Below are 26,780 nucleotides of genomic sequence, written 5' to 3' on the forward strand. Positions count from 1 at the left end.
AATGTAAAGTGCCTAAAAATACCGAAGTTCTCAATAAATTAAAGTTAGTTTAATGATAAAATTATATACCGAAGACAGATCTATGTATAGTGCGCATGTCCAGTGACACGTAGTCGGAAAAATCTATTCGTAATACGTAATCTGTAGAAATCGGGAGAATACTTTCAGAACTGAAGTAGACATTTTCTTCAAAGCACTTTTTTAATAATTAATTTTTACTTGAGATAAGTTTCGATTATTACTTTTTTTTTATTTCTGTATGCAAAACTGACAAGCCAAAAGCCTAGAGTTCATAGCAGTAAATTATATTCTTTTGTGACAGCAAGACACGGTGATATATTATTTATCATATATTAGATAAACACAGTGCATCATGGATTTCAAAACAAATATAATAATTTTGAAACAATATATGTATTTTGTTCTTGTTTTGAATTGGTTGTGAAAATTCATGTGTAAGTGATATGGCAGAATCTTTGACGCCGTTTTATATAGACAGAGCTAAAAGTGGTCGGGCTTCATGCAAAGCCTGTAAAAGCAACTGCCCTAATGGGGAATTACGCATTGCGAAAGTAGTTCCTAGTCCTTATGGTGAAAATCAGCTTATGAAATCATGGCACCACGTTGAATGTTTTATGAATATTCTTTTAAAACAACGCCCTTCGACCAAACGCATAGATTCAATAGATGACATAGGAAATTGGGAAAATTTAAATAAAGAAGACCAAGAGTTCTTATTGAAGAAAATTAATGAAACCGAAAAATTGTTTGCAGACAAAAATAATGGAAAATACATTGCGAAAATTATTAAAAATGAGTCAAAACCTTTAAAAACAGTAAGTGAAGTATCAAGTAAATGTGATAAAAGTATACAATATATTCAAGATGTAAAAGATAATAAATTCTCTACATTTATAAAATTGTGTAAACGGATATCAAAAGTAGATGCTTACACAGAAAAGACTGCAGTTGTAAATACTTTTTTCACAAGAGGTTGTGATGGTGACAGTTTTAAAGGCAGCTTAGGATTATGGTGTAAATTATTGCTACCACAGGTGTCTAAAAGAGTTTACAACCTCAAAAGCAAACAGCTTGTTAAGTTATTTTCGCGAATATTTCAAACTGATCATGATGAAATGCTTACCCATTTGGAACAAGGAGATGTTGCAAACACAATTAAAAGTTTTTTTGCTAAATCAAAAGTTATGCACCCAGCCAATGAGAGTACTCTTACAATACTGGATATAGAAAACTTTCTTAATGACTTATCTAAGTTAACACGAGAAGATGAACAAATATATCAGTTTAAAAAAATTGTTAAAAAATGTGATTTAGATGATATGACAATGTTAATCCGATTAATAAAAGGTGATTTAAGGATTAACGCAGGACCTAAACACATTTTGGAAGGTGTTCACCCTGATGCATATCAAGTGTTTCAAACATCAAGAGATCTTGACTTGGTCTTGGATATATTTCAGTCACAAACTCATAAAATAATACACAAAGATGCTTTACAAAAGTCAATGCAAGCAAAGTTGGTGCTAATGATACCTGTGCTGCCTATGTTGGCTGAAGCTTGTAAATCAGTTGAGATGGCAATGAAAAAATGTCCAAATGGCATGTTCTCAGAAATAAAATATGATGGTGAACGGGTTCAAGTACACAAAAAGGGCTATGAATTTAAATACTTTTCTCGGGCCCTTAAACCAGTAATGGCACATAAAGTTAATCATTTTGAACAATATTTGCCGCAAGCATTCCCTAAAGGTTTTGATTTAATATTGGACGCTGAAGTGTTGATGGTAGATGTAAATACTGGAAAACCTTTACCATTTGGTACATTAGGTATTCATAAACAGTCTGCTTTCAAAAATGCGGAAGTATGCCTCTATGTGTTTGATTGTCTTTATTATAATGGAGAGATTTTGATGGATATGCCAATAAGAAAAAGGAGACAAATCCTTCTGGACAATATGGTAGAAGTCAAGAATCATGTTATGTTTTCTGAGCAAGAATTAATACAAAGACCAGCTGATTTAGTTAAAATGATTGCAAAGGTATAATTTGTTGATTTATTTCACTTACCTATAACATAATATCTTATTGTTTTTTTGGTAACCTATCAATCTTGAGATTTACTTTAATTTTTATTACATCCTGTATGTAATAAAAATTAAATATTTATTACATACATGTTGTAGATGTGAAATGTAAGAATTTGCTGTTAATTAATATATGGTGCACCCTATCCAAAAATTAATAGTTATAGAAATATTTAACAGAATGATAATATAGTAAGAAACATTGTTATTAGAATTTGGATTGCTACATATTAAAATTAATTATTGTTTACTATATGCCTTGCAGATTTTGTAATGACAGAAGTTATAATCTTGTCACATTCACACTGCATCAATTATAAAGGATTATCACTGCCCCTAAACCAATTTCCAGATGATGGACAGCAGCTTAGTCTGTATAACTAAGCTTACCATACGTCCCGGTTTGACCGGGGTAGTCCCGGTTTGAGATACCTGTTCCGGCGTCCCGGCCGGTCTGCATTAGCGTCTCGGTCAAACTTGAACAGTACCGACATCCCAACCAATCGTTCCTCCGTGCTATCCGCGCTAAAGACGAAACAAAAGCGAGCGAGAACGAGTGATACCGCCTGTGTTGTATTTAGTGTCCATTGTATTGATATATTTTTTTCGTCGAAACAGATATTTATCGTACGATTTTTCCTAGCTCAGCATGCTAAAACGAAATTGTACATTCACAAAAGAACTTGAAAATAACTATACGTTTCTTAAAAAGCTCTGCGGTCATAACGACAGAGTGAAATGTCAACAGTGTTCATCAGAGTTTTCAATAGCACACGGTGGAAGAGCAGACATCAAGGATCATCTAAAGTGCTCGAAACACAAGGCCAGCGTACGTACCATTGCAAGCTCATCTACCATAACGTCGTTTTTCAAAAATGTCGAACCCGCAGAATATGAACTTTCCATTGCTGCTAAAGAAGCTACTTTTGCATTCCATACAGCAATGCACGATATAAGTTTTAAAACATCTGATTGCTTCTCAAAATTAATATCGAAGCTATTTGAGCCCAAATTCGGGTCTGCGCGTACCAAGTGCGAAGCGATCATCACGGGAGTGATCGCACTGGTGGCAAGAGATGAACTACACGATGAGCTAAAAGAATGCAATTTTTTGAACATTTCAACAGATACATCAAAAAGACATCATGTTAAATTGGCACCAATGGTTGTGAGGTACTTTGTACCCGTGAGAGATATATCTGTAAAGTTACTCGATTTTCGATCTGTCGTCGGAGAAACGTCTGAAATCTTGGCAAATCACATAATGTCGATAATCAAAAGACACGAAATAGAAAACAAGGTGGCTGCTTTCTGTGGTGATAACTGTAATACGAATTTCGGAGGGGTAAACAGGCAGGGCACCAACAACTCAATGAAGGTATCGGCGTTAACATAAAAGGCATTGGTTGCAGCGCACACATCATTCACAATACAATTCAACATGCAGTTGATGGTCTTCCTGTCGAAATAGAGGCTACCGTTGTAAAAATATATAAATATTTTTGTATATATACTGGACGCGTCACAAACTTAAAAGAGTTTTGTGAGATAGCTGACATCGAGTACAAAAAATTAGCGAAACATAGAAATACAAGATATCTGTCTTTATTACCAGCTGTGGAAAGGATCCTGAAGCTATACGAGTTTTTGAAATCTTATTTTCTTGCTCAAGTAAACTCAGTTCGACAGTTCTTCACAACAGAAATTGGAGCACTTTATTTTTGGTTTGTACTCGGACAGTTAAATGTATTCAACAAGACCATTGAGTCTATGGAGAAGACTAACTTAACGGCGACAGATGTAGGTATGGAGTTGGCAAAGTTAAAACCCAATCTTCAAAACAGAATGGAAAACAAATTTCTTCCACAAGCAGCTAAACAACTCTTAAATAAATTGAAAGAGTCCATAAATGTCGAAAACTTCATGAGTGACGTTAACGGTTTTTATGAGCGCTGCATATCTTTTTTACCTTTGTGGGAAAAGAGCTTCGACGGAGCTGAAGATTTTGAGTGGATCTGCTTGAAAAATGAGCTCACCTGAAGTGAAATCGGAAAAGCAGCAGAAAGTATGAATAAATGATTGATGAGCTGTTTGATGAGGTGTTATTGGCAAAAAGCTTCTTCCAAAATTCTAATGAAGCTAATTACTCCGAGAAAAGGGTCCAGCTATTCACCCATTTTCACAAGCAGCATATTGAGGTGCCAAATTTAAAATGAAAATTGTGGAGTTTGCTATGTGTCTACCCGGTACTTCAGCGCCAGTGGAAAGAATTTTTTCGCAGATAAAAAAAATGTGGTCTGACGATCGGGGGAGGATGTAAGAATGCGTTGTGGAAGCCTTGCTTGCGTGCAAATTCAACTTGAACATGTCATGCAGTGAATTTTATGACAAAATTAAGCACGACAAAACGATTCTGAAGAAAGTGCACTCTAGTGAAAAATATAAAGCAAGCGTGGGTGAATAATAAAATCGGGCAAATTTTTAGTGTTGTTTGTATTAATTGTACTTTGTCTCTTTTTCTTTTTAATAAAAAATATATTTATATTTATTAATATGTTTTCAATTCATAATAATTTTGATTGCATTTCAAATATGAAAAACACAAATTAAGCGAAAAGCGAAATGAAAATGAGCCTCTTTCTCTTCTGCGTCCCGGTTTTGCTCTTCGTAATTATGGTAAGCCTATGTATAACAAAACCACTCTGATTGCAAAGTTGCCTGCCGTGACTTTGGTATATCCCCCCCTAGACATCTTTGGGGGAGTCCTACACCTTGCAGTGGGTGTTTGTGGGCCGAAACAATGACAATGGCAACAAAGCATAATGTTAAGCATGTGCATACTTATTTATCATATGAATTTCTTCAATTATTGATTTGAATGTAAGCTTTTTAATACCAATATAACATTATTTTTTGTTGTTTTTAAGGTACTGAAATTAGGTTTAGAAGGCCTTGTCTTAAAAGATTTGGAATCAACATATGAACCTGGTAAAAGACATTGGTTGAAAGTAAAGAAAGATTATTTATTTGATGGAGCTATGGCTGATACTGCAGATTTATTAGTCCTTGGAGCATGGTTTGGTGAGTTATTTTTAATAATTGATTTTGTTTTTTATGTGCTTAGACAACCAAGTTTACCTAGAACCTCCTTGTATATTTATACTACAATTGTATTTTAATTACTATTGCAACATCGCAAATGTTTAAATAGTGTCTAATAATCATAGATGGTATAGTTAGATTCACATTTGTGTAGTCATTTATCCTCTTGGTAGTTATTGAGATCACTCTTATGAATTATAAAGATGATATTTACACTTTTTAGGTAAATATGCGTCTTTGTCCTTGTTGATAGTAGTTTAAGCTAAATTTTTAAAATTTATTTGAGATTTGATTTAGTATGTGTTCTTTATAGGAACCGGTAAAAAGGGAGGAATGATGTCAGTTTTCTTAATGGGCTGTTTAGACACTCATAGAAATCGTTGGGTGACTGTTACCAAAGTTCACACAGGTCATGATGATAGCACATTGGAAAGATTGCAAAAAGAACTAGCTCCTCTAATGGTGAAAATATCGCAGGAGTATGCCAAGCTACCTACATGGTTCCACTGTAATAAAGGAATGGTTCCAGATTTTATTGCAAAGGATCCTAAGAATCAACCGGTTTGGGAGATAACTGGTATGTATTTATATCAAGTTTTTAGCTTTAAGAATTTGTTAGTTACTAAAAAGCAATATTGGTTAATCAAGTTAATAGGCATATGATCTAGTTCAGGTAACAATAAAAATTAATTCCTAAGAAATATCTCTATCTAAATAGTTTTATTAATAAAAGAGTCTGTTGATATACTTAGGAATAGATAAATATTGTAAATGTCTGAAATGGGGGTTTTAGTTCTTAGACTACAAGTTTGTTTGATTATGCTACATATTCAGCTACACATAAGCTGTAAATCTATAAACATAATTACAAGTTAATTAATATGCTTTAATAATTTATAGCTTCGTAAAAATCATTGCCTACACAGCCAATGTATATATAATATTTCACAAATATTATATTCAGTAGCTTTAGAATTATATTGTTATCTTGTATTTCAGGCACAGAATTAACTAAAGCCAACATTCACACAGCTGATGGTATATCAGTTAGATTTCCAAGAGTAACGAGAATAAGAGATGATAAGGATTGGAAAACTGCAACTAATTTAGATGAACTGAAAGAATTGTTTAGAACGTCTAAAGAAAAAACTGATGTCTCTTTGCTGAATAAACTGGCTGAAACCATAGCAGACGATGAACCTCCGGCTAAAAAATTGAAAAAAAGTCCATCAAAAATTTTGTCACTTGGTAATGGTAGTAAAATATCTAAAAATGTAACAAGAATTGATAAAATGCTTAAAAAATCGCCTCGTAAAAGAAAATCAGATAGCTTTAATACATCAAATGACAATGTTAGTGATATTAGCACAATAAGTTATGAAGATACCAAGGCATGTGACATAAAATATCAGTTATTACCAGAAAATCCTTTGCCCAATCCGTTTATGGATAAACGCATAGCTTTTTATCCTGACTTTATTAGTATTCCTGAAGATGAAAGGAGATGTTTTGAAAGACATTGGATAGCATATGGAGGCACTCTTGTCAAATCTTTAAAATCCACAGATGTTGATTACCTTGTTCATAATGAAAATTTTATAGAGTTTAGAAAAATGCAAAAATTAAGGCATAAATATTCTTCAGAAGTTAGACATGTGACAAAAAATTGGTTAAAAAAATGTATTAATGTTGTTAAACTTTGTGATACAAAGAGCTATGCGGTGACTGTTCTGCCTTAGTTATTGATTAATAGTATATATATTAATATTGTTATATAGTACCCGGCTTTTCATTTGGCACGCCAGTTTTTTTTATTTTATTTTTATGAACGCCTATCTTTTGACGTGCCAAAACAGTTGCCGTATATTTTGTCGTATTATATGGAACGATATAAAATTGTGGATTGTTGGATATTTTATGTATCTATTGGAATGCCTGTACCAAATTGGTATTAATTTTGTAAGATATGAAATCTTTACTTGTAAATGATGTGTTAATATCTGAGAAACGACGATAATCAATTTATGACTAATTCTTACTGATGCAATCCTTTGATTATATACTGCGGGTCAGAATTCTTGGAGTAAAAATAGATATTTAGTCATTTCATTGCGCAAGTGTTACAAATATTTGGACATGTTGATTTTTTATTTTAAATTTGAATTTAAGAAGATTTATTATGAAAATATTCATTTAGTTTATTTTTTATCATGATAAAATTAAACAATTTTGACTGTACACCGCTTGTTTTTTGAATGAAATAAATTTTTTTAAGAAAAATAATTTGTGTTTTATTAAAAACAATATAAAACAACCTGAATGGTGTTTCATGATTGCTACTGGCATGAAATATTACAAAAAAAGCATTTGTTTTATGACCAGTTATTGTGTCCATTGTTCATCACTAGATGGCTCTGTCTTGCTTGCAACCGTTAAATTCATAGAAGACACCCTTGCAATGGCAATCGCTATTATTTTTTATGGCATACTATGTTTTTAATGAAAAGATCCACACGGAATGAAGTTATTTATCTCTTCACTATGTTTTATACCCATTTTCTTTTACTAAGAAAGTAAAAAAAGTGTCGAACAGTCAGCGATAGCGTATTACCTTGGCGTTATTAGTCTAATTTGCGCTGAAAACGATCAGTACTCTGCATTGCCAGTATATTAAAGTAATATAATAATTTTATTAAATTTGTTGTGGTTTTATTTTACCAAATTAAGTCTATTAATTAACAATTTTTTTTTTATAAACTTTATTTTTAAGTTGGGGTTTTGCCATGCTTGGACATGTCAAACCCACTGAGACCACCATAAATATGTGAGATTACAACATTCAAAAATCGTTAAGGAGGCCAGACACCAATCTGCAAAATCGTTTAGCCGCTTCCGACTTAGGTTCCTACAAAATAGATTGTGCGCTGCCAACATCGTACGGACTAAATTTTAGTTGCCACGACAGTTATTCTCTCTTGCTTCTTGGCACATTCCATCAACACATGATGTATTTTTACCTCCACACTTCACAATTTATAATTCCAAGTATATCAATTTTGAATAAAGATACTAGAAACCTTTAAAATGTATATAAAAAGCGATTTTTAATTAAATCGTACACTCAAAATTAACTTAAACAGAGGTTAAATTTGCCACGTCATTTTTTCTTTAATAAATTATATTGAATTAGGTACAGGTTATTGTAGAATCATGTTCGTTACATTCTCAGATAACTTATTAGCTCAATGACATCATATAACATGATCCATTTGAGAAAAAGTGACCTAAACCTAACATATTTACCTACAATGAGTGTATTGTTTATATATATAACATAACTGTGAACTATAATATAACTGTGAACATAAACAAATCTACTTTATCCATTTGCGAGTATCAAACAGAAAGAACGGTAAGCTATTTTCACTGTTTAGAGGCATGGGAACCCTTAAACATAGCAAATATGGCACATAACCGCTGTAAACGCCCTTAGGCAGAGTATCGTGTTTTCCGTTTTAAATTTTCAACAGTTTCGCTACAAACTCCGCAAGGCTACGTTGCTTTGTGTGCAAAAACAAATTAATTATTAACTCGTATATACGTAAAGGGGCGACTAAGTTGTCGTTTGTGTGAGTTTGGGATACGATGCAAATATAAATATGAACGAAAATTAAAGCGACTTCACTTTAATAAAACAATATGTTCTTGTACTTTAAGTGCGGATTAGAACGTAGTTTATGTAAGGTATTTTAATAGTAAAGTATCATTAATATAAAGTGCCAATAACGGACAACTGTCTATAGAGATAACAGCTTTTATCTAGCGTAAACTGTTTAAATACAATTTGATTGATAGTGAAATATAATGCTTACTATAACACAATGGTACTGATTAAAGGTTAACAAGAAAGGGCACCATTTTCAATATTTCTATCAATAAAGCGCCTGTAATAATACTCTAATGTTAAAAACCAGATTTGCTATTACATTTTTTTAACTCGCACGTAACCTTACGATTCTGCGGCCAGGACCTTATAATTGCAAACTTTTTATGGAACTGGATTTTTTTGGATAAACAATGTTGGGGTCTGTGTTGCTAACATATTTTTGGTGCAGCTAAGGTTGTTCCAGTCTTAATACATTTATAACTATACTAAATAATTTGACGGATTGATAAAGAATGTATTAAATGTATATATAAAAAGACTTTAAGTCGTGTTCGTAGCAATTTTATATATCTATACTTTCTCTATGTGGGTTAGATTTTTTTACACATGTATATCTCGTCTATTGAGCTTTACTAAGGTTGTAGATGGCACTTAGCATAATTGTTCCCTGGTAGTTAGCTATATTCATATTTAATTTTACCTTATTGTTTACTTTTTCTTGTTATTTTCATCTTATAATATTATAAATAGGTTTATATAAAATTGTTTGTAAATGTCACGTTTTGTAGATGACAGTAGAAAAACTAACGTTCATGTGTTCCTTTCTTCATGGTGAGGTATTTGAAAGACTGTTGTAACCTGTATCTGGTATATTTTAAAGAGAGAGTAATTCCATTTTCTTAATTATAGTAGTGTCACTGAGGAATTTTAAATTAATTAGTGACATAAAGATAATGATAGATGAGAGAAGAATGACAGTGACAATTCAACTGTCAAAGTATACAAAAGCTGATACTTTTATCCCATGAAAGCATAGATGTGTTGCTTACAATATTATTCATAATTCTCAAAATGAGCACCTTTTGAGATTCAAATTCTTGTTCTACGAATCTTAGCCTAACTTCAAATGTTACTCTTTTACTCTTTCAATAGTTTATTATTAAATATTGATGCTATGAAGACAAATGTCACACTAAGACATTCTGTGGTTTTTATTTGTAGATTCTCGTTTAGATTACGTTGAATGTGGATTTCACTAAAGATTAAAGTTTATACAAACGTAAAAAGATACAACTACTAAAACGCTCAAAATCAACTAAATTAGCGATTTAAAATCTTGTTGATATTTGACAGCAATTCGAAAAAGCTTTGCGCGCCCTGTTGTCGTTTCGTAGTTTTTGTTCCGGGAGTGTTCGTTGTTTATGCATGACGCTTGTCACTGGGACTCCGTTAATTAAGACGTGGTCCGCGCGATACTGCCGTTAAATTGAACTCGAACTATTATTTTCGCATATTACTTGATACTTAAAAGTGGATTCTTTGGAAAAAATTGCATTTTATTTTTCCAAGAATAGTTCTCGGTGTTGCCATATAATATAATACAATTGTTTGAAATAATTAGACCTAAATTAAAAAGAAATTCTAAAGAAATTTATATTACGGGAAGCATTTTAAGTTACTTTCATAAAGACGCCAAAAATTTTCGTTCGTCACATGTTTATATGAGTCTAGGGCAGATGTGACCACGCTATGAAAAGCTATTCAACCAGTTATTGCCTTTAATCTTCGTAACAAGATTTTGCTCACATTATACAAAAATAAACGTAGTGCTACGAAAGGTACATTATTTTCTAATTTTCTTCTTGTAAAAAAATTACTTCGTGATTTGTTAAGTTAATAATATATGTATGACTTCTATTGCCAAACCTCTCCCAGTACTTAGAAGCTGTCTCGGGTTGGAATTCAAACTTATTTTTATTCCAGCAGTTATAGACACGTTCTTTTGAATCGTCGATCATTTTCATATTATAAGTAATACGCTATTATCGGCTTGGAATATTGATCTGCTGAGAAGAGCTGGCCAGAATTTATGTTTATTTGATGTATACATTGTTATCAACGAGGTTAATAATTCAACAAAGTAAATAACACACATTTTGAGTTTCAAAATACTCTTAAATGCTATATTATTTATTTAATAATACACTTATAATTTTAGATTTAAAATTAAAAAGTTCCTGCGTAACGGATCGGATCAGAAGAGAAAACATATACGTACCTTCCTCCACTGTGGTTATACAAAAGAATTAAACCATTTCACTTCGCCGTCATCGAGACTAATTAAAAACTCGAGTTTTTCATCTACAAATGAGTTCTATGGTGTATTCTCAGAAGCTTAGTAGGGATGGCAGCTGAAGCTTTAAGGTATGGAGGTCAAGGATCAAGTCGGAAGACGTAAGCCCCTAATATCGGTCTTGTTGGAATTTTATGGGAAGTTTATGTCCAGCATTGGATACTCAATAACCTCCAGTCCTCTTAAAGGGTTGAGTAAAAGAGATGACCAATAAATTTCGATTCGTGAATAGAGTAGTTACAAGATAAATATGACTCAAAAATGAAAAAGAATTTGAAAAAACAAGAAAAACGTTTCTGTCCCACATTTGCTACCATTTGTGTTCCTTGGTTTACAGGTACTCGAGTTTAGGTGACAAATGTACGTAAGATTTAAGGGTGTCACTTTTTTGTGTTCTTCTTGTAGAGATCATTTATCATTTGCGACGAAGACGACAGTTGTTTTAGACACGTAAAAATCTATTTTATGACATTTATTCGGAGTTAAAATTAAGTATATCCAATTTGTTACGTAAAGAAAAAGTGTTTGCTCGAATAGGAGTCGTATGTGATTTTTTATATTCTCCATAATTTTAAGTGTTATTATGTTATTGACACTTATAATTAAATATCCAGTTAAATAACTACTATTTAATTAATAAGTAATTTAGGTGGATTAATCAGTAACTTTCCGACCGAAACTTCAAATAAATGGCTTTTATTCAAATTCTCATTTTCCTTCCTAAAAATGGCACTATAATAAAATAAATTAAAAATAATCGGACTCTGTATATAGAATATTAGCAAGTTAATAACAATCAACAAATAGTTATCATCAAATAGTGTGTTGTGGCGTGTACTGTATGTATTCTTAAGGTATATGACCTTTGTTACATGTTCTCTTGTTTTTTTTTTCGAATAAAATAAAATAAAAAAATGAACTTTGTAGGACGCGTGGTGTTTTTAAAATTTTGTGGGACCTTATTGTGTAAGGGACAGGTGTGAGTGTCGCTGGGGGCGCAGGGAAAACGTAGGTCCGACTGGCAATCAAGTGCAGCCAGGCCCTGTACCTGGCTGCACTTGATTGCCAGTCCGACCCCTTGGCCAAGTCGGACTGGCAATCGAGTGAGTCTAAGTTTGGTAATGTTCGAGTATCACAATATAGACGAAATACCTTAGATTATCGTCTGCGGTTGTATTCTTTAAAATAGGATGTTTAGATAATAAAGTAAAACATATATTTTTTTTACAAACTTATATTTATGTTATATTCAATTTATATTCCAGAAAGTTGGGAAGCTAAATAGAGGGGCTTTAGCGAATATCTTCCGTTTAATAAATAATTTAGTTAAAACTCGGCGTTTCAATTAATTTTTACATTTCATATTTACGGGTAAAATAAATGTTGTTCACGTTAAATGTTCTTTAAATTACTTTCTTATTTAATTTAAAGATAATCCTCGTGTAACATAATTTTTACTACATCTGTATATCACTGTTATTTGACATTTCGAGAGTTTATAAAAAACATTAATTCTATGAAAGTAAGAAAGCATCCAAAAAAAAAAACAAACGATAAATAGAAAATTGTATCGCGGAAATAGCTCCCGATTGGACAGTTATGATGGACACGTATGAAAAATTGTATATAATCTCTGGGATATAGCGGTGATATTTTCTAGACTGGACTTATTTATATTTTCAATTAAAAGTAAATTAGAACGCGTATCTAATGTATGTCTATTTGTCTATTAGATTTTAGTGTTCCCTAGGATAGATAGGTATGCAATTTTTAACATATTTAAGGAGAAAAAGTATTACTAAACAACGGAAACGTAAATTAAAACTGCGAAATCTCTTTATAAGTAGCTTAAGGATCATGCTTATCTTGTCTGTTTATAGATAAGAAAGAGAGTTGAGAGAGAAACAGGTTTCTTAAACAGCATTGGCAGGATTATTTAAAAATGTTTAGGTAGGAATAGCAGTCTGGTCGGTGCAGGTGTACGTAAATATGTTGTAATCGAGCCTTTTTACACCTGATACGCGGATAGCAAAAGTTTTATTGGTCTTGGTCTTATAAAAAAAATAATTTCTTTTATAAGACGAAGAAACAAGACTAGTGGGACGTAGTACAAACTTAGTTATTGTTTACAAAATCCTGTAGAGCGTTTGAAGCGTAGCACCACGAGACAAAATATTAAGTCTGGTTGGCCTTACAATTTTAAGCTCGGAGTCGCGGGCTTTCAGGGTGAAGTCCTAAACTCTCACTAGTTTAACCGGCCTTGAGGAGGATGATGTATCGTCTTGGTCACCAACAATTTTGATAGCAAATACTTTTTTGGCAGCGTGAACAACACATATCCAAAGATACTTAATAAATGCAGATAGCGTCTATCGAGGGTATTTAATGGGTAGGAATCCCACACAAACCTACCCTCGACCCGATCTTAGATATCTTGCACATTCAAAAGATTTGTCACCTGAAACTGAAAAAAATAGTTACTTTACTACATCGTACCTTTCTAACAGAAGCTTTGTTACTGTTGAAAACTGCTTTTTATTATTAGAAATAGAAGTCATAGTGTTACCAATCTTGAATGCTTTACAACACACCAAAACTAAAACTTTGGCAAATTAAAGTTATTTATTGTTAGCGAGCGTACCATAGTAAAGAGCAATGACATTCTTTGTTATAACTTATCGCTACAAGTAATTTTCCCAAATATAAATAATCTAATTTGAATAGATAAAATTAGACTGTTTCAGAATTTGAGCGAAATTCAAAATTACTACTCGAAATATACTTAAAATTTTAATCTATTAAGAGAAAGCATAAAATCTTTTATGGAGCGAACGTATGGAAAGTAAAACATTTTTTTTTATTTTAATTTTACAGTCAGAGTTATGTTGTAGGCAATAAATAAAAAAAAAACAAAAGACATATCTAATAAAATTGCAAATTTTTCAAAAAGATTTTCATCATAGAGTGAAAAAAGTGAAATGTACGTAGGAGAAGTATTTTTTAAAACGGTGATGTTGGCTTTTCCGACTTTACTAATATAATTTTGGCGATTCCAATAAACTTCTATTACTATACAATTTCTAAGAATATTATTAGACTCGACAATGTATAACGATGTCCTAAGAAAATCGAAGGCTCCGTCAATTCAACAACTATGTGTCGCCGGTGCCTCGTTATATATATCTCTCAACAGTACTTATAAATAGTTTTCTATTTTCTCCTTACAAAATATATGTTTTCGCTACAATAATATTTTTTAAAAAAAATCAAGCTATGTTACAATTTACTTATCGTTTATTGTAACAAGGTACAAAAAATATAAAACATATTAAAATGTAAATAGAAAATTCGTGTACTATAAAAATGAAGCAGGGTCCCGGAGGTACATATATAAAATTCGTGAAAACTATTATATCGTAACGTTCACGTCGTTATAATGCCATGGGGTAGTTTGAAAACTGTTACCATAGCCTACGTAAGACGTGAAACAGGAATCTCGTATACATATTTGATACCATCGAGCCGAGGTAGCCGCCTCAGGCATCCTATCGGACGTAGTTGAAGCAGTTACGTTGAAATTTTACTTCCACTCTGGATATTGAATTTCCTGATAACACATCATTCGCCTTATAATATTAATGCTATCGACGTGTTGGCAGCAAAAATTTACTGTAATCTCTAAATTCTGATGACGTTTTAAGAAAATTTGTTTCAAAAGTGAAAAAAGTGGTATTAAAAATATAAAATATTCTTTTGCACAATATAGTATATCTTCTAGCGATTCTGTTTAAATATATTAAGCTATATTAAAACTGGTCACTCGTTCGCCATAAACCAAGTCCAACCAAACAATCTAAAATAAGAAATTGTTGTAATACACATACACATACCATATGTGTCCACGCCGTTTCTACGCCCTTTGCATACGAGTACATAACTAAACATGTAGCTTTATTTAAATAAGATACTGCACGGCCTTAAAATAACCTCTTTTTTTAGATTGAAAATGTTGATAAAAATTTTTGAAATCAGAATGACGTTGTCTATAAAACAGCAATACTTTAATAAGATTAATGCATTTCTAACAATTTATTTTGACCATCTCGAACTAGTTTTAGTAATAAACATTGCCACTACGAAAACTGCATTAAAATTAGACTCCAACGCTATTTAACTTTTACATGCAAGTTTTATTTAGAATCACCTTTTTTAATTTTTATGTAATTTACACATTTTTTTTAATTAGCGTTACATAAAATAGGTACAAACTCATGCAAATAAAATATTTCTTGTTCCATTTGATAATATTTTATTCATGACTCTTCAACTGCCTTATGAACCGATGGCGTTGTAACTTAAATTACATAGTTTCTTTTACTTCGGATTATATCGTCAAGAAGTAATATATCTTCTCTTATTGATATCTACAATTTTCACATTTGAATCGACGCCAATTCCGACTTCGTAACACATTAATTAGCGCTCTTGTAACATTAATGTGACAATATTTTTTTGGCTAATGGAGGATATTGGCATTAAAGATGGAATTTTATGATTATTACAAAGATAAGTTTTGTAATAACTTATGTTTTATTATTGAAGTATTTAAACATTTTTATTAAATTCTTGTGACATGCTTAAAATATTATATTTTAGCTGTTCCTTTCATGCAGTTTAAATGACCGTAATGTTGTATAAGCATAAACAATTACAAATATTGCGATCTATTATGTCTTTATCCGTATTGCGTATTTATCATTTCGTAATATTAGCATAAAATAAATTATCTACCGGAGCTCTGTCTTTAGAAAAATACGTATGATGTAAAAAAACGTTAGAGTTTTTTTTTCATTACGAGGATTGTTATTGTTTCTCCTATTCTTAGGTACACTGAACTTGTAATTTTGTTCCCTTTTGACTGAACTTTATTACTATCCATGGAATAATATTAAAAAAAAAATGTATGTTAATAATAATAATAATAATAAAATAAAAAGAATAAGTGTATGTTCATACAATAATTATTTTCGAAGTGTTTCGGTTACTTTGTATTAGTACAACCAGAATTAATAATAACACATAATTCTGGTACTACTAATACGAAGTAATATAAAATATATAAAAGAGTTAATTTTATATATTTATCGTAACCGTTTTTGCAGTTCGACGTCTGGTGATATTATTATCTTGTCGATAATTTTTTTTTGGTCATTAACAAATGCTTTTTAACGCTAAGCGCTCCATATCTTCGGACTCTGTTTTTGATTCAATACATATGTATTTGCTCCTTGTAAACTATTGCCCTTCCAATTTTTCCGAAAAGAACCCTTTCAAACTACTGCTTTTACTGGCTGATTCTCTGAATCTAAAGGCCGTATGTCTATATAGACACCAAGATGATTTAATTTACAAGTAACTTGACGTCCACAGAGCAAAGACTTTTGTCAACATATATTTCTGAATTCGTGGTTTACTAGATCTATTTTTACTTGTATGTGGTTTAGTTATCTTAAACGCTGAAAACAGAAATATTTTACGTGGTCACATCGGGGCAATCCGTTATTTTCCAAACGGAATAGATGTCATTCTTTCCTCTTAACGTAAAAGAAACGATTTTTACAGGCTAGAATGCATCATTTTAGAAGCCAGTATGAAGTATTGTTAATTCGTTGTAATTTTTTTCTTGCTTCAGAGCAATAATATCAATGATTTAGCAACTGTAATGTCTCCAACTCCAGATATGCGGATTAATATTTTAACAAGGAAACTGTACGCTTTGACTTACGTTTAGCATTATTTTTAGGGCGATAGAAATGTTTAAATTGTATTATATTTAAAATAGCAAAGTGAAAGTTTTGGTTAAAATATAGCAAATATAATTTGATATATGCAAGACGAATGACAAATGTTATATCATTATTAAACTGTGTACATAACACTAAACATAAACAGTTTAGGTTATAGGTTAAAAGCTATTTAGGGTGTCGTTATTGCTATAGCAGCTTGTTTCGGCTATTAACAGAGGTACCCGATAACCGCTGAGTGCTATTATCGCCGATAAAAGCTTACTACTACTTGCATAAGTCTTTTAAAAGGTACAAAGTCTATTATTATTTTAAATCATACCACAATCAATTTTATGAAATGCAAGATTGACAGAATTTTTATATCATTATAAAATTTGTAACACCGAAAGGAATTTGTAACATCTAAATTGACATTTTAGTAGAAAATACTTTATTCATTTTCACATTTGGTTAATTTTGACAAAAAAAAAATCAAAAAGGTTACATACGTGTGTTCCTCCAATTGCGATAAAAACCGAAAATATTTAAACCTGTTGAAATTCTAGCGTATCTTTTTCAATATTGCTAAAATTTTATAATACAAAATATTTAAAATATTGTTAGAAGTCTGGTTATATTTGAATTTCTACTAAAAATTTACAGTTTTATATAGTATTTTACAATATATAAGCTGCGACCAAATTGGAAGCGATTTATTTATTATTTTTACGGTAACGACTGAAGCACCGACGGCGAAGTTATCTCGAGTCATAAAAGTCGATGTGTGTTGAAGTGAGATAAAGAATAACGTTCTAGAAGTATTTAGAAATCTTTTCTTTATTTATTACTTTGTATAGTTTGTAAAATAACGGATGCAGTTCATATAAAGACATTATGTGGTATTTCCATTGACCAATTTCTTAACTTATCATCGAAAGATTAAACATCCGTATTTAGATAATCCTAGTTGCACAAATTTTGTGCTATGATATATATTTACATATGCGTTGTTTCCTTACCACAAGTAAAAAGGTATTTGTTAGAGAATGATGACATTGATTTACGAATAACACGAATTTTCAAATTGTGTTTAGAGGCCTAAATTATTAGGCCGAATATCATATGGAATCGGCGACAATTGCTAATCTATGACGGTGGTAAAGGACTGAGATTTTCTATCGTCGGTCGCTGTTTCGATTCCCGGGATACAAATTTAAATAATACAATTCTTTGTGCATTAATTATATGGGATTACCACAGTTCACAAATAGATTTACAGTGGATGGGTAGTCGCGTCCTCTGCGTACCATAATATCACACTGCAATCGCCAAACTGATTGCCAAGCGTAACGATTATTGTACATCCCCACAGATACCTTTTAGGGAGGGTGAATGTAATGATTTTACGTATTCTATTTTAGAAGCTTGTTCCTTAAATAAGTTGGTGTTTGTTCTTGGAAAGTGTAAAACCTATAGAAGGTTATAAATACATTTCACTGTTATACCTCTCACTTTCGATCCTCTCACCACTCCATATAAATTATCTATGAAATAATTCCTAGTAATTTTATGAAGTAGGATAAAGTATTTGTTCACCTTAACCTTGTGGTCTTCATGTATATATATGAATATTTGTTTCCCGGGGAACAGCATGTTTGTAGTTGTGATTTCTGTTAGTACTAAACGTTTGTGGCGAATACGACAACCGCCGCACAGATACTGCTGTACCACCTGAGAATGGTAATATGGAGTAGGGATGAGAAAGTGGTCGCACGAACCGTAATGTTAAAAACTAGATATTGTTAGGGCCTACTGAAAAAAGATATATTTTTATTTAATTTATTTTACAATAGTTTATGATTTAAGTTGTAAAATAGTTTAGGAAGAGACGAGAATAACTTAGCTTAATAAACAATGAAAAAAAAATTATTAACGTAATATTTGCGAATTTTTTTTTAAAACATGGAACGGACGCTTTTGTCCGCGCAATTTAGAAGATAATTAAATAAAAATACTACACGTTTCGATGATCTTTAAATTAATTTGTCACTATGAATTTGTTCCTATTTATTTCAATAACTAGGTCGTAGTATTTGTTAACTTTAGTTAGGTTAGCTCTTGGTACATTAATTACGTATAATAAAAAAAAATTCTATATTTAATGTTTCGAAATTCGATACGAGTTGATAAACTAAATTTGTTCGTATAACCTTCACTATTGATTTATGTAACTTTGCAGTGTAACAAATCTCTAAGCCCATCAACTATGAGCACGAATGACGGCAAAACTGCCCCATGCCAGATAAAATGGCGCCGGTAACAAATGCAACGCGACGGATTTTGTAACCTTTTGACCTTTTTAATTCGAAACTACCTATTCAAATATTTAGTTTAGTTAAACAAAACTATATTATTATTGGTTAACATTACATAGTGTTGTATTAACATTACACTATGTTAGAAAGTACATGGATATTAATATGTAAGTTATAGATATTTGTACAATAAATATGATGATTCACGTAATAAATTGAAGTTACATAGAACAATTTATACTGATCAATTTTTTATGTAAGATGAAATCCAGATGTAGCCGATTTGATGCTAATTATGTAGGTAATAGCATCCTTCAACTTAAAGGTAAAAGGTTCCAAATCTGGGTTTTTTTTGTGGTCACTTTTACAATAATCTTAATAAAGTAGTAGAGCATTTATTACAAACCCCTATCACTTAAAAATCGTACACAATAAAAAAAGATTTTTCATCAAGGTTTTTGTTCAATAAAATTCTTAAATTAATTTTATAATGATTTAGTGATAGTACACAGGAATATTTTTAATACCATACATAGTTGCCCACAAAAGAGGTTTTAATCTTAAAAAGTCTATAATAGTACTGTGATTTTATACTGGAATATAAAACTTATGGTTATAAGTTACCTTTTTATTTACTAAGTAATACAAGTAGGCGCTTGAACCCACAGCGTAACATTAAAAGTTTTTGAGTATTCTCTCATGACCTGAATATTAAATTTGGGGTAATGCTTAATTTTTAATGTTTCGAACGAATTTTTATTTAAAATTACATTATAATTTAACACATTTCCGGAGGTTATTTACTGAAAAAAAGTGATATACATGAAATATCATATTCCTTTTTTATCTAATGGACATTTTTCAAACATCAAATCTTTTTTTTTCTAAAAATCTTAAACTCTTGTTATTATAGTAAACGATCAAGTCATTGTTCAGTCCTCTAGGGTGCTTGAACGTGAATCCAAAAATCGTGATTGTAATTGAATATCAGCCTATTTTACGAAACGTTCACTTGGTGGCCTCTTAATCTGGAATATGTATTTTAAATGACCGAGTCAAGACTGTTAACGTCGCCCACGAGTTAAGATACTGCAAAAAGGTTTTAGGCCACTTAAAACGATAAAGTTGTAAATGCTAAAGACCAAAAAAAATGCCTATATTTGCTACAAAAATGTGATAATTTATTTAATTATTATAAAATAAATAAGAATTTATCGAAATAAATAACTATCGTAATTCTACAAGGCATGACTCTGAAGTTAAATTGAATTTCAAACTTGAATTAAAGAAAGGGAAAACAGTTTTGTTATGATGTGAGCATACTTGTAAGAAATAGTATAGGGTTATTTTATTCGTGTCATTTATTCCATTTTCATACAGTGTGCTGGGTAGCAACCGATGAAGTTTGTTGATTTAAAGGAATCATAGCGAGGGAATTTAGTTTATGTGTGGAGTTAAACGCACGCGATAGCAATGGTAAAATAATAAGCAAGCGGGCCCTATCGAAATGAAAACGGTTATGTTATTCGATCCCTATGGCATGCGTAAATAGAAATCTCTCGCACCCGGAATGCGAGCTCTGACGACCAATGAAAACAAGCCCTAATCGGCGCTATTCCGTGAATATCGCTTGACGGCGAACTCAATGGTGAAGCCGATAACACTCTTCTTCTTCGAGTATATCTAAAATGCGATATGTTGATGTTTTGGTAGCACTACACAGTTGTAATATTCTATTGTTTGCTATCTAGCTATCGAGTTGATTTTTGAATTCTGGAACAAGCCAGCTTAAGATCTTGTGTTAAGATGAAATTTTGATGATGAATGTGGTGTATCCTGTCTTCATGCAATCGAATCCACGATCCCCATGTCGTTCGTCATCTATCTTAAAGCTACAAGCAAACGGTAATGTTAATAAATTGATTGAGTTTTTTAAATTAAGCTAGTAATGACAAAATTATTACGTTTTGAAAAACTTTTACATTTAGAAAACGTCTTAATGGATACAAAAAATAATTTAAAATCGGTGGATTGTTTTCGTCAACAATTAAAATATTCATTATTTTGTGGTTGATATTAGAAGAGACCGCGCAATGTAAATTTAATTAAATTTAAATCAGATTCGAAATTATTACGTGGCCTCTTTAGATATCGTTCTTTTAATTTATTTCAAGTGTATCATTATTGTAGTTTTCATGAGTTTTTGGAGCTTTTCTCCCGGATATATTTTGTTTATTTTTAAAAGAATCTGCTTGTGTAGTGCATTATTACTGATAAAAAGTTTTATTCAGTCAATCGTATTATAGTTTGTAGTGTACAGAGGTATGCAATTTTATTATTTGAAGATATTTTTAATTACGCTTACAAATCTATTACATTTATATTATTAACATACACACACACATACGTACAGCAACACAAAATGTTACGATATTATACTTGTACAGAAGTCTTGCATTACGATAGAAGTCAAATTAAGTAAAACCAATGATATTCTTTTCTCATACAAATTAATTTAAACTCCTGCTCTTGTTGGTAAACATTTGACGTCGATCAAAACCAATAAACGCATGGTAAAATCTAATGGAAACGAAAAATACTGCGTACCATTAGTCATTACAAAAAGAATAAAACCACATTTTTTAGAATCAGATTTTTTTAATAATCGTTTATTATTATTAAAGCATTACACCACTTTTATATTTTATGGTTTATTTACTTTTTATAAGATATCACACAGAAATTACAATCCAGCTTATAGGCTTTGTAGTAATTTAGGTTTAACTTTATTTATGACAAATTAATATATAAAGAATGTGTTCATTAACACTTTTCATATTGTCTCAATCAAGGGGAAGCCACTTTGTTATTGTGTACTTTATCATTTAAACAATAAAGCATTATTATTTTAATGTTCAGTAAAATATATTAAAAAATTTTTAACTAATTAATTCAAATGGAAATGAAAATGGATTTTAAAAAATAAATAAACTTTAAAAAAAAAAGAACAAAACGGTAAATTTTAACTGTAAATACTTAATAGTTATAAGAGGAAATATTTTAAAGCGATCTCTCTGAAATGCCTTTTATTTACCTAAGTGTTTTATAATTATTTTTGACAATACCAAGTTTGTTGGGGCATTTAGCAATAAAAAACATTATTGCAATAATTTATTACATATCTTTTCGTTCCTATATTCAGTGACCTACGTAATGTTGAAAAGTAGATACAATATGTTAATGAAGCCATTTTTTGCTTAATTTAATCCTTTGGCTCGTATTCAACACAGGGATATATGTTCGCAGAAGTTTCTTAAATGTGTTAAACCCAGTTTTGGCATACAAGAACATTTTTTAAATATACGTAAATAAATGAAAGCGAAAAAAAATATTAAAAAGTTCTCATGTAAAATTTCGAGATAGATACCAAACTGCTATTATATGTCATGAATAAAATTATATTACCGGTTTAGTTAAATTAGATTTTACTTTTTTTTCATTTACATAACAGTAGTATAAAGTCAAATTAAGTATAATTCTTAATGACGAATAAATAACTACTTACGTTCTCTTTAAAAAATCTTGTCCATATTAAATTAACGACAACATAAGTGAAGCTTTTAACTTAAACGCGTAACAGTACTTAGTTGTTAGGTTTTAATTACAAAGAGGCCTGTTCCAAAGTAGGTTAGTTTGTAGAGGCGTAGTAATTGCACTCTTTGCGAGAACAATAACCCCAGATGCATCTGTGCCAATAGTAGAAAATTGCTTGAAAAGGATAAAATCCCTCTCAAAGTTAAATTCACAGATAAATCTCTTCTTGCCTTTATTTTCAAGATGATTAATTTTTCCATGATAATAACAATGTTTTTGTTCTTTGATCTTATTTATTACGATTTGAATTGATAAGACAAAAATTGATTTATGAAATTTCAAATTGGTTAAATTTATTGTCTTCTATCTATGATATGTCTATAGATAGGATAAAAGATTTATTTTAATGAATATTATTGTAATAAACAAGCGGTTGTTTTGTATATTAAACTTTAAATTGAAGGAACAACGATGTGTTTAGTTCACCTTTTTTGGTGAAGGCACTATTGGCTTTTACAGATTTCGCCGGTTTGAGAGATATGGCACACATGGTGCTAGCCCTAAACCTTGTTTTTCGTAGCAAAGCCCGAGGCTCCTCGGGAGGTCCAGGCCACCATATACTAGTTTATCTCCGGATTTAAATGCCTCTAGCTAGCTTGGGCGGACATTCCATGAAATAAATTGACGCAAGGGCTTCTGAAACAGGTCTTCGTAGCGCACGGCTTTCACTAAGAACGCGTTTATCATTCTTATTCAATAGCACTTAAGAGTACCGGATACCCGTATGTTCGGTTGGTTTCAGTAAATTTATTTTATAAACGCTTTGGAAAAGTTGAAGAAGTGATTGAAATACCAGCAACGCATCAACATATAGTATTTGGGTCTAGTGTATTTAATTTAATAAAACAAGAACTAATTGCTATCATATGTTTTAGTCACGTTCTAAGACTATTTGGCGATATATTCATTTTTAAAATTGAAAGAGGACAGGTCCGTACTTTCAGAAGTGCTTTAACGGATCAATGTGAACAGAGCTTTCTAATTAACTATGATCTTATTGGCGAGTTAAGCTTAGTCATGATGGGTCACAGATACTGTAACATTTACGTTTTATGAACTCTCTAAGTTGCGAATCTGCTAGTATTTCAGAAAGACAATTGAATATGTCAAATCACTGAACTATAGAAAAATTACAATAATGTTTAATTTTTTTCTGTCAAGTATAAAACTTTTACTTCATCAACGAAATTTTATTATCCATTAGCTAGTTACTATGTAAAATATTTGTATGTAAATTCTCATTAATTATTATCTTATTTGGTCGGGCATAATTGTAACACATTTTATTATAAATTTAAACAACAACTAAAACCCATATTATCGTTTCACAATATAGACTTCCAATGATACATTTGATTTGATAGGATATAATTGCCACGCTAAGCAGACGTATTAGAGATCGCAAAGTGGTGTTATGGTACGCTAAAGGCGCTGCTGCCCATCATCTGGAAAATTGTTTGTGAGCAGTGATTGGCAATCTCATATGTTAACGCAGAGTGATTTTATCCAGGGAATCGAACCCGCAACTTACGTCTGCATGGCTACCACTGGGCTACCACTTCTCAACATATACATATAACATAAATAATACAATAAATAAAAACTCCCGGGGCTAACACTGCCCAAAATGCACATATGTATAATAGGAACAATACAATATTTGCACAGAAGAGCAACTAGCGATCTTTTCGAATTTCATGATTTTATACGGACAACTAGCCAATGGATTAAACTATATTCGGAGTTTAAAAGAGATGTGCTGATTAATACAAAGTCGGACGGATTTGAGTTTTCGTCTTAAGTAGTTTGGTCACATAAAAATTCATAATTACGCAGTTTTATTCCGTGTTTCATTATGCATGGTCAGTACAACGAAACCAGGTATTAGTGAGAAATAGATCAACTGTAAAATTTGATAAGTTGTTCACATTTCACCCCTTAGTCTTTAGATGTTAACTAAGGGTGCAGTAATAATCAGTAGCTTCCACCAAAGTGTGTCATAGTCGACTGACTGGTCAGGGTCAAGCGCGGTGAATAAATAAAGCGTTGTACACTGAATTAAACACTGCGGAAACATTTTCATTGCCTTTGCTAAGTTGCATAGCATAACATAGATATGACGAAGTATAAATAAAATTTTTAGAGTAGATTAATAATTTTTCTCTGAGTCAATGAATATTTTGTACATTGCTCGAAAAGATTAAAAAAAAATTGTTAAATTTGTTGTGAAGACTAAAAGAAAAAATCCAGGATGTTTATTACACTAGACAATAGTAACTTTCAGTTGCCATGAACTGCAAAGGTTGAAAAGTTACACTCATAACCTAAAACTGATGATGTCGTGACTTTAGGGAGTCATCAGATTTAACCTAATCTTTATCAGTAAGGGTATCGCTATATTTTCTTGATAAACGACTAGCGCCTAAACATTACCCTTACAAATAGCATATACCTTGTTGGCTTTTTTTAGACCTTCATAACTTTCTGGTAGAAAAATCGATCAAACCTCCAATCATTTTTTGAAAGGAGATATAAATTTTCAGCATTTTAGATTCATCGTGTAGGTGCCGGGTTCGTAGTGTTTTATGCTTGTTGCTTGGTTTCGGTTGAAGTTGATGCTGTCAGCCCAGGGGCTTTTACAGCCACATTGGAACTTAGTTCAAGGAACGGAAGGGTCCGTGAACTTGTGTAGTATGGGAAGGGCATGGTAGTAGGGATTAAAACCCGCTGTTTTTTTTGCTTTTAAATTATTAATCCGCTGGTTGAGGAAGGCTAACTCCATTGGCGGTCTTTTTCACCGACTAGACTCAGACCTCTCTCTCTCTTCTGAGCATTATTAATCCCATCTGATCATGAGATCTGCTTTCCTTATCTGCTTTCTTCACCTCGCCCGATTGGACACATCGTTCGCGGAAACTTTGCACATCCACAGAAGCATCTTCATTTCGGCGACTTGGTCTGAATGGATATGGTTGTGTCATAGCCCATGTTTCGCTTCCATAAGTCAGAAAAGGTCTTATCACGCTGACCAGACTCAGACCTACTTCACCTAATTTTAAAGATCTTACCAATGCTGTTTCATTAGTTACTTCCAGATATGTGGGAATGTTTGCTCTTAACAACCCTAAATGTTTGAGCAGATTATAGAGCGTTTTTGCTTTTATTCCACTTGCTCTTATCTTTCCCTTCTACAAAATAAAGTATGAAATTATTCCTAGCTATTTCATTGACTAATTCGTAGTGCTAACGAGAACCGCGAATGTGCAATTTAGTAGCTGTAAAAGTTGAAGTATTAACAACTTCTTGTGTTAAATAAGTGTATAATATCCCTTTCATAATCGTTCTGATAAATAAACAGCAGTATTAACATCGCAAAAACTTTGAAACACAAAATCATGTGGTCCTAACTGATACATTCATTCTATGTAACGTTCGTATTATTTTTATTAGATTGAATAACTTGATTATAAATTGAATTCTGTTTCATTTATAGTGATAATTGATTTCACCTATTGATCACTGCTTTAAGAGTGTCAATTGAAATTTTGATAATGTACAAGACGATGGTTGGATGTTCCATAAATAAATACATGTTTAGATAGACAGGTAAAATGGATTTATCGCAATTATAATACATACAATTATACATGTAAAACTATAACAAAAAAATCACAACTTGAGACTAAAAAGCTACACTGAGGCAACATGAAAACAAGGCAATAAATTAATTATTATATGTCTACAGGTACAAATTAATGTTTGTCGCAATATATAGGTCATGTTTCAGTGACCAGCATG

The 26,780-nt window shown here is 31.5% G+C and overlaps 2 protein-coding genes across 2 annotated transcripts in view; one reads left to right on the plus strand and one right to left on the minus strand.

Moving 5' to 3' along the window:
* Positions 1–26,780, minus strand: part of Sol1 — a 365,472-nt gene that overhangs the window by 5,941 nt on the left and 332,751 nt on the right. The window lies entirely within an intron of this gene.
* DNAlig3 (DNA ligase 3) lies at positions 329–7,441 on the plus strand. The gene is made up of 4 exons (XM_068765907.1): positions 329–2,060; positions 5,033–5,186; positions 5,521–5,784; positions 6,207–7,441. Exons 1-4 carry the CDS (start codon positions 465–467, stop codon positions 6,944–6,946), a joined length of 2,754 nt encoding a protein of 917 aa, XP_068622008.1. The 5' UTR covers positions 329–464; the 3' UTR covers positions 6,947–7,441.

Source organism: Battus philenor, unplaced genomic scaffold (genome assembly GCF_028537555.1).
Source record: "Battus philenor isolate CCGP_79_NKW_IND1 unplaced genomic scaffold, ilBatPhil1.0.hap1 SCAF_10, whole genome shotgun sequence".
In the NCBI taxonomy this organism is placed as follows: domain Eukaryota; kingdom Metazoa; phylum Arthropoda; class Insecta; order Lepidoptera; family Papilionidae; genus Battus; species Battus philenor.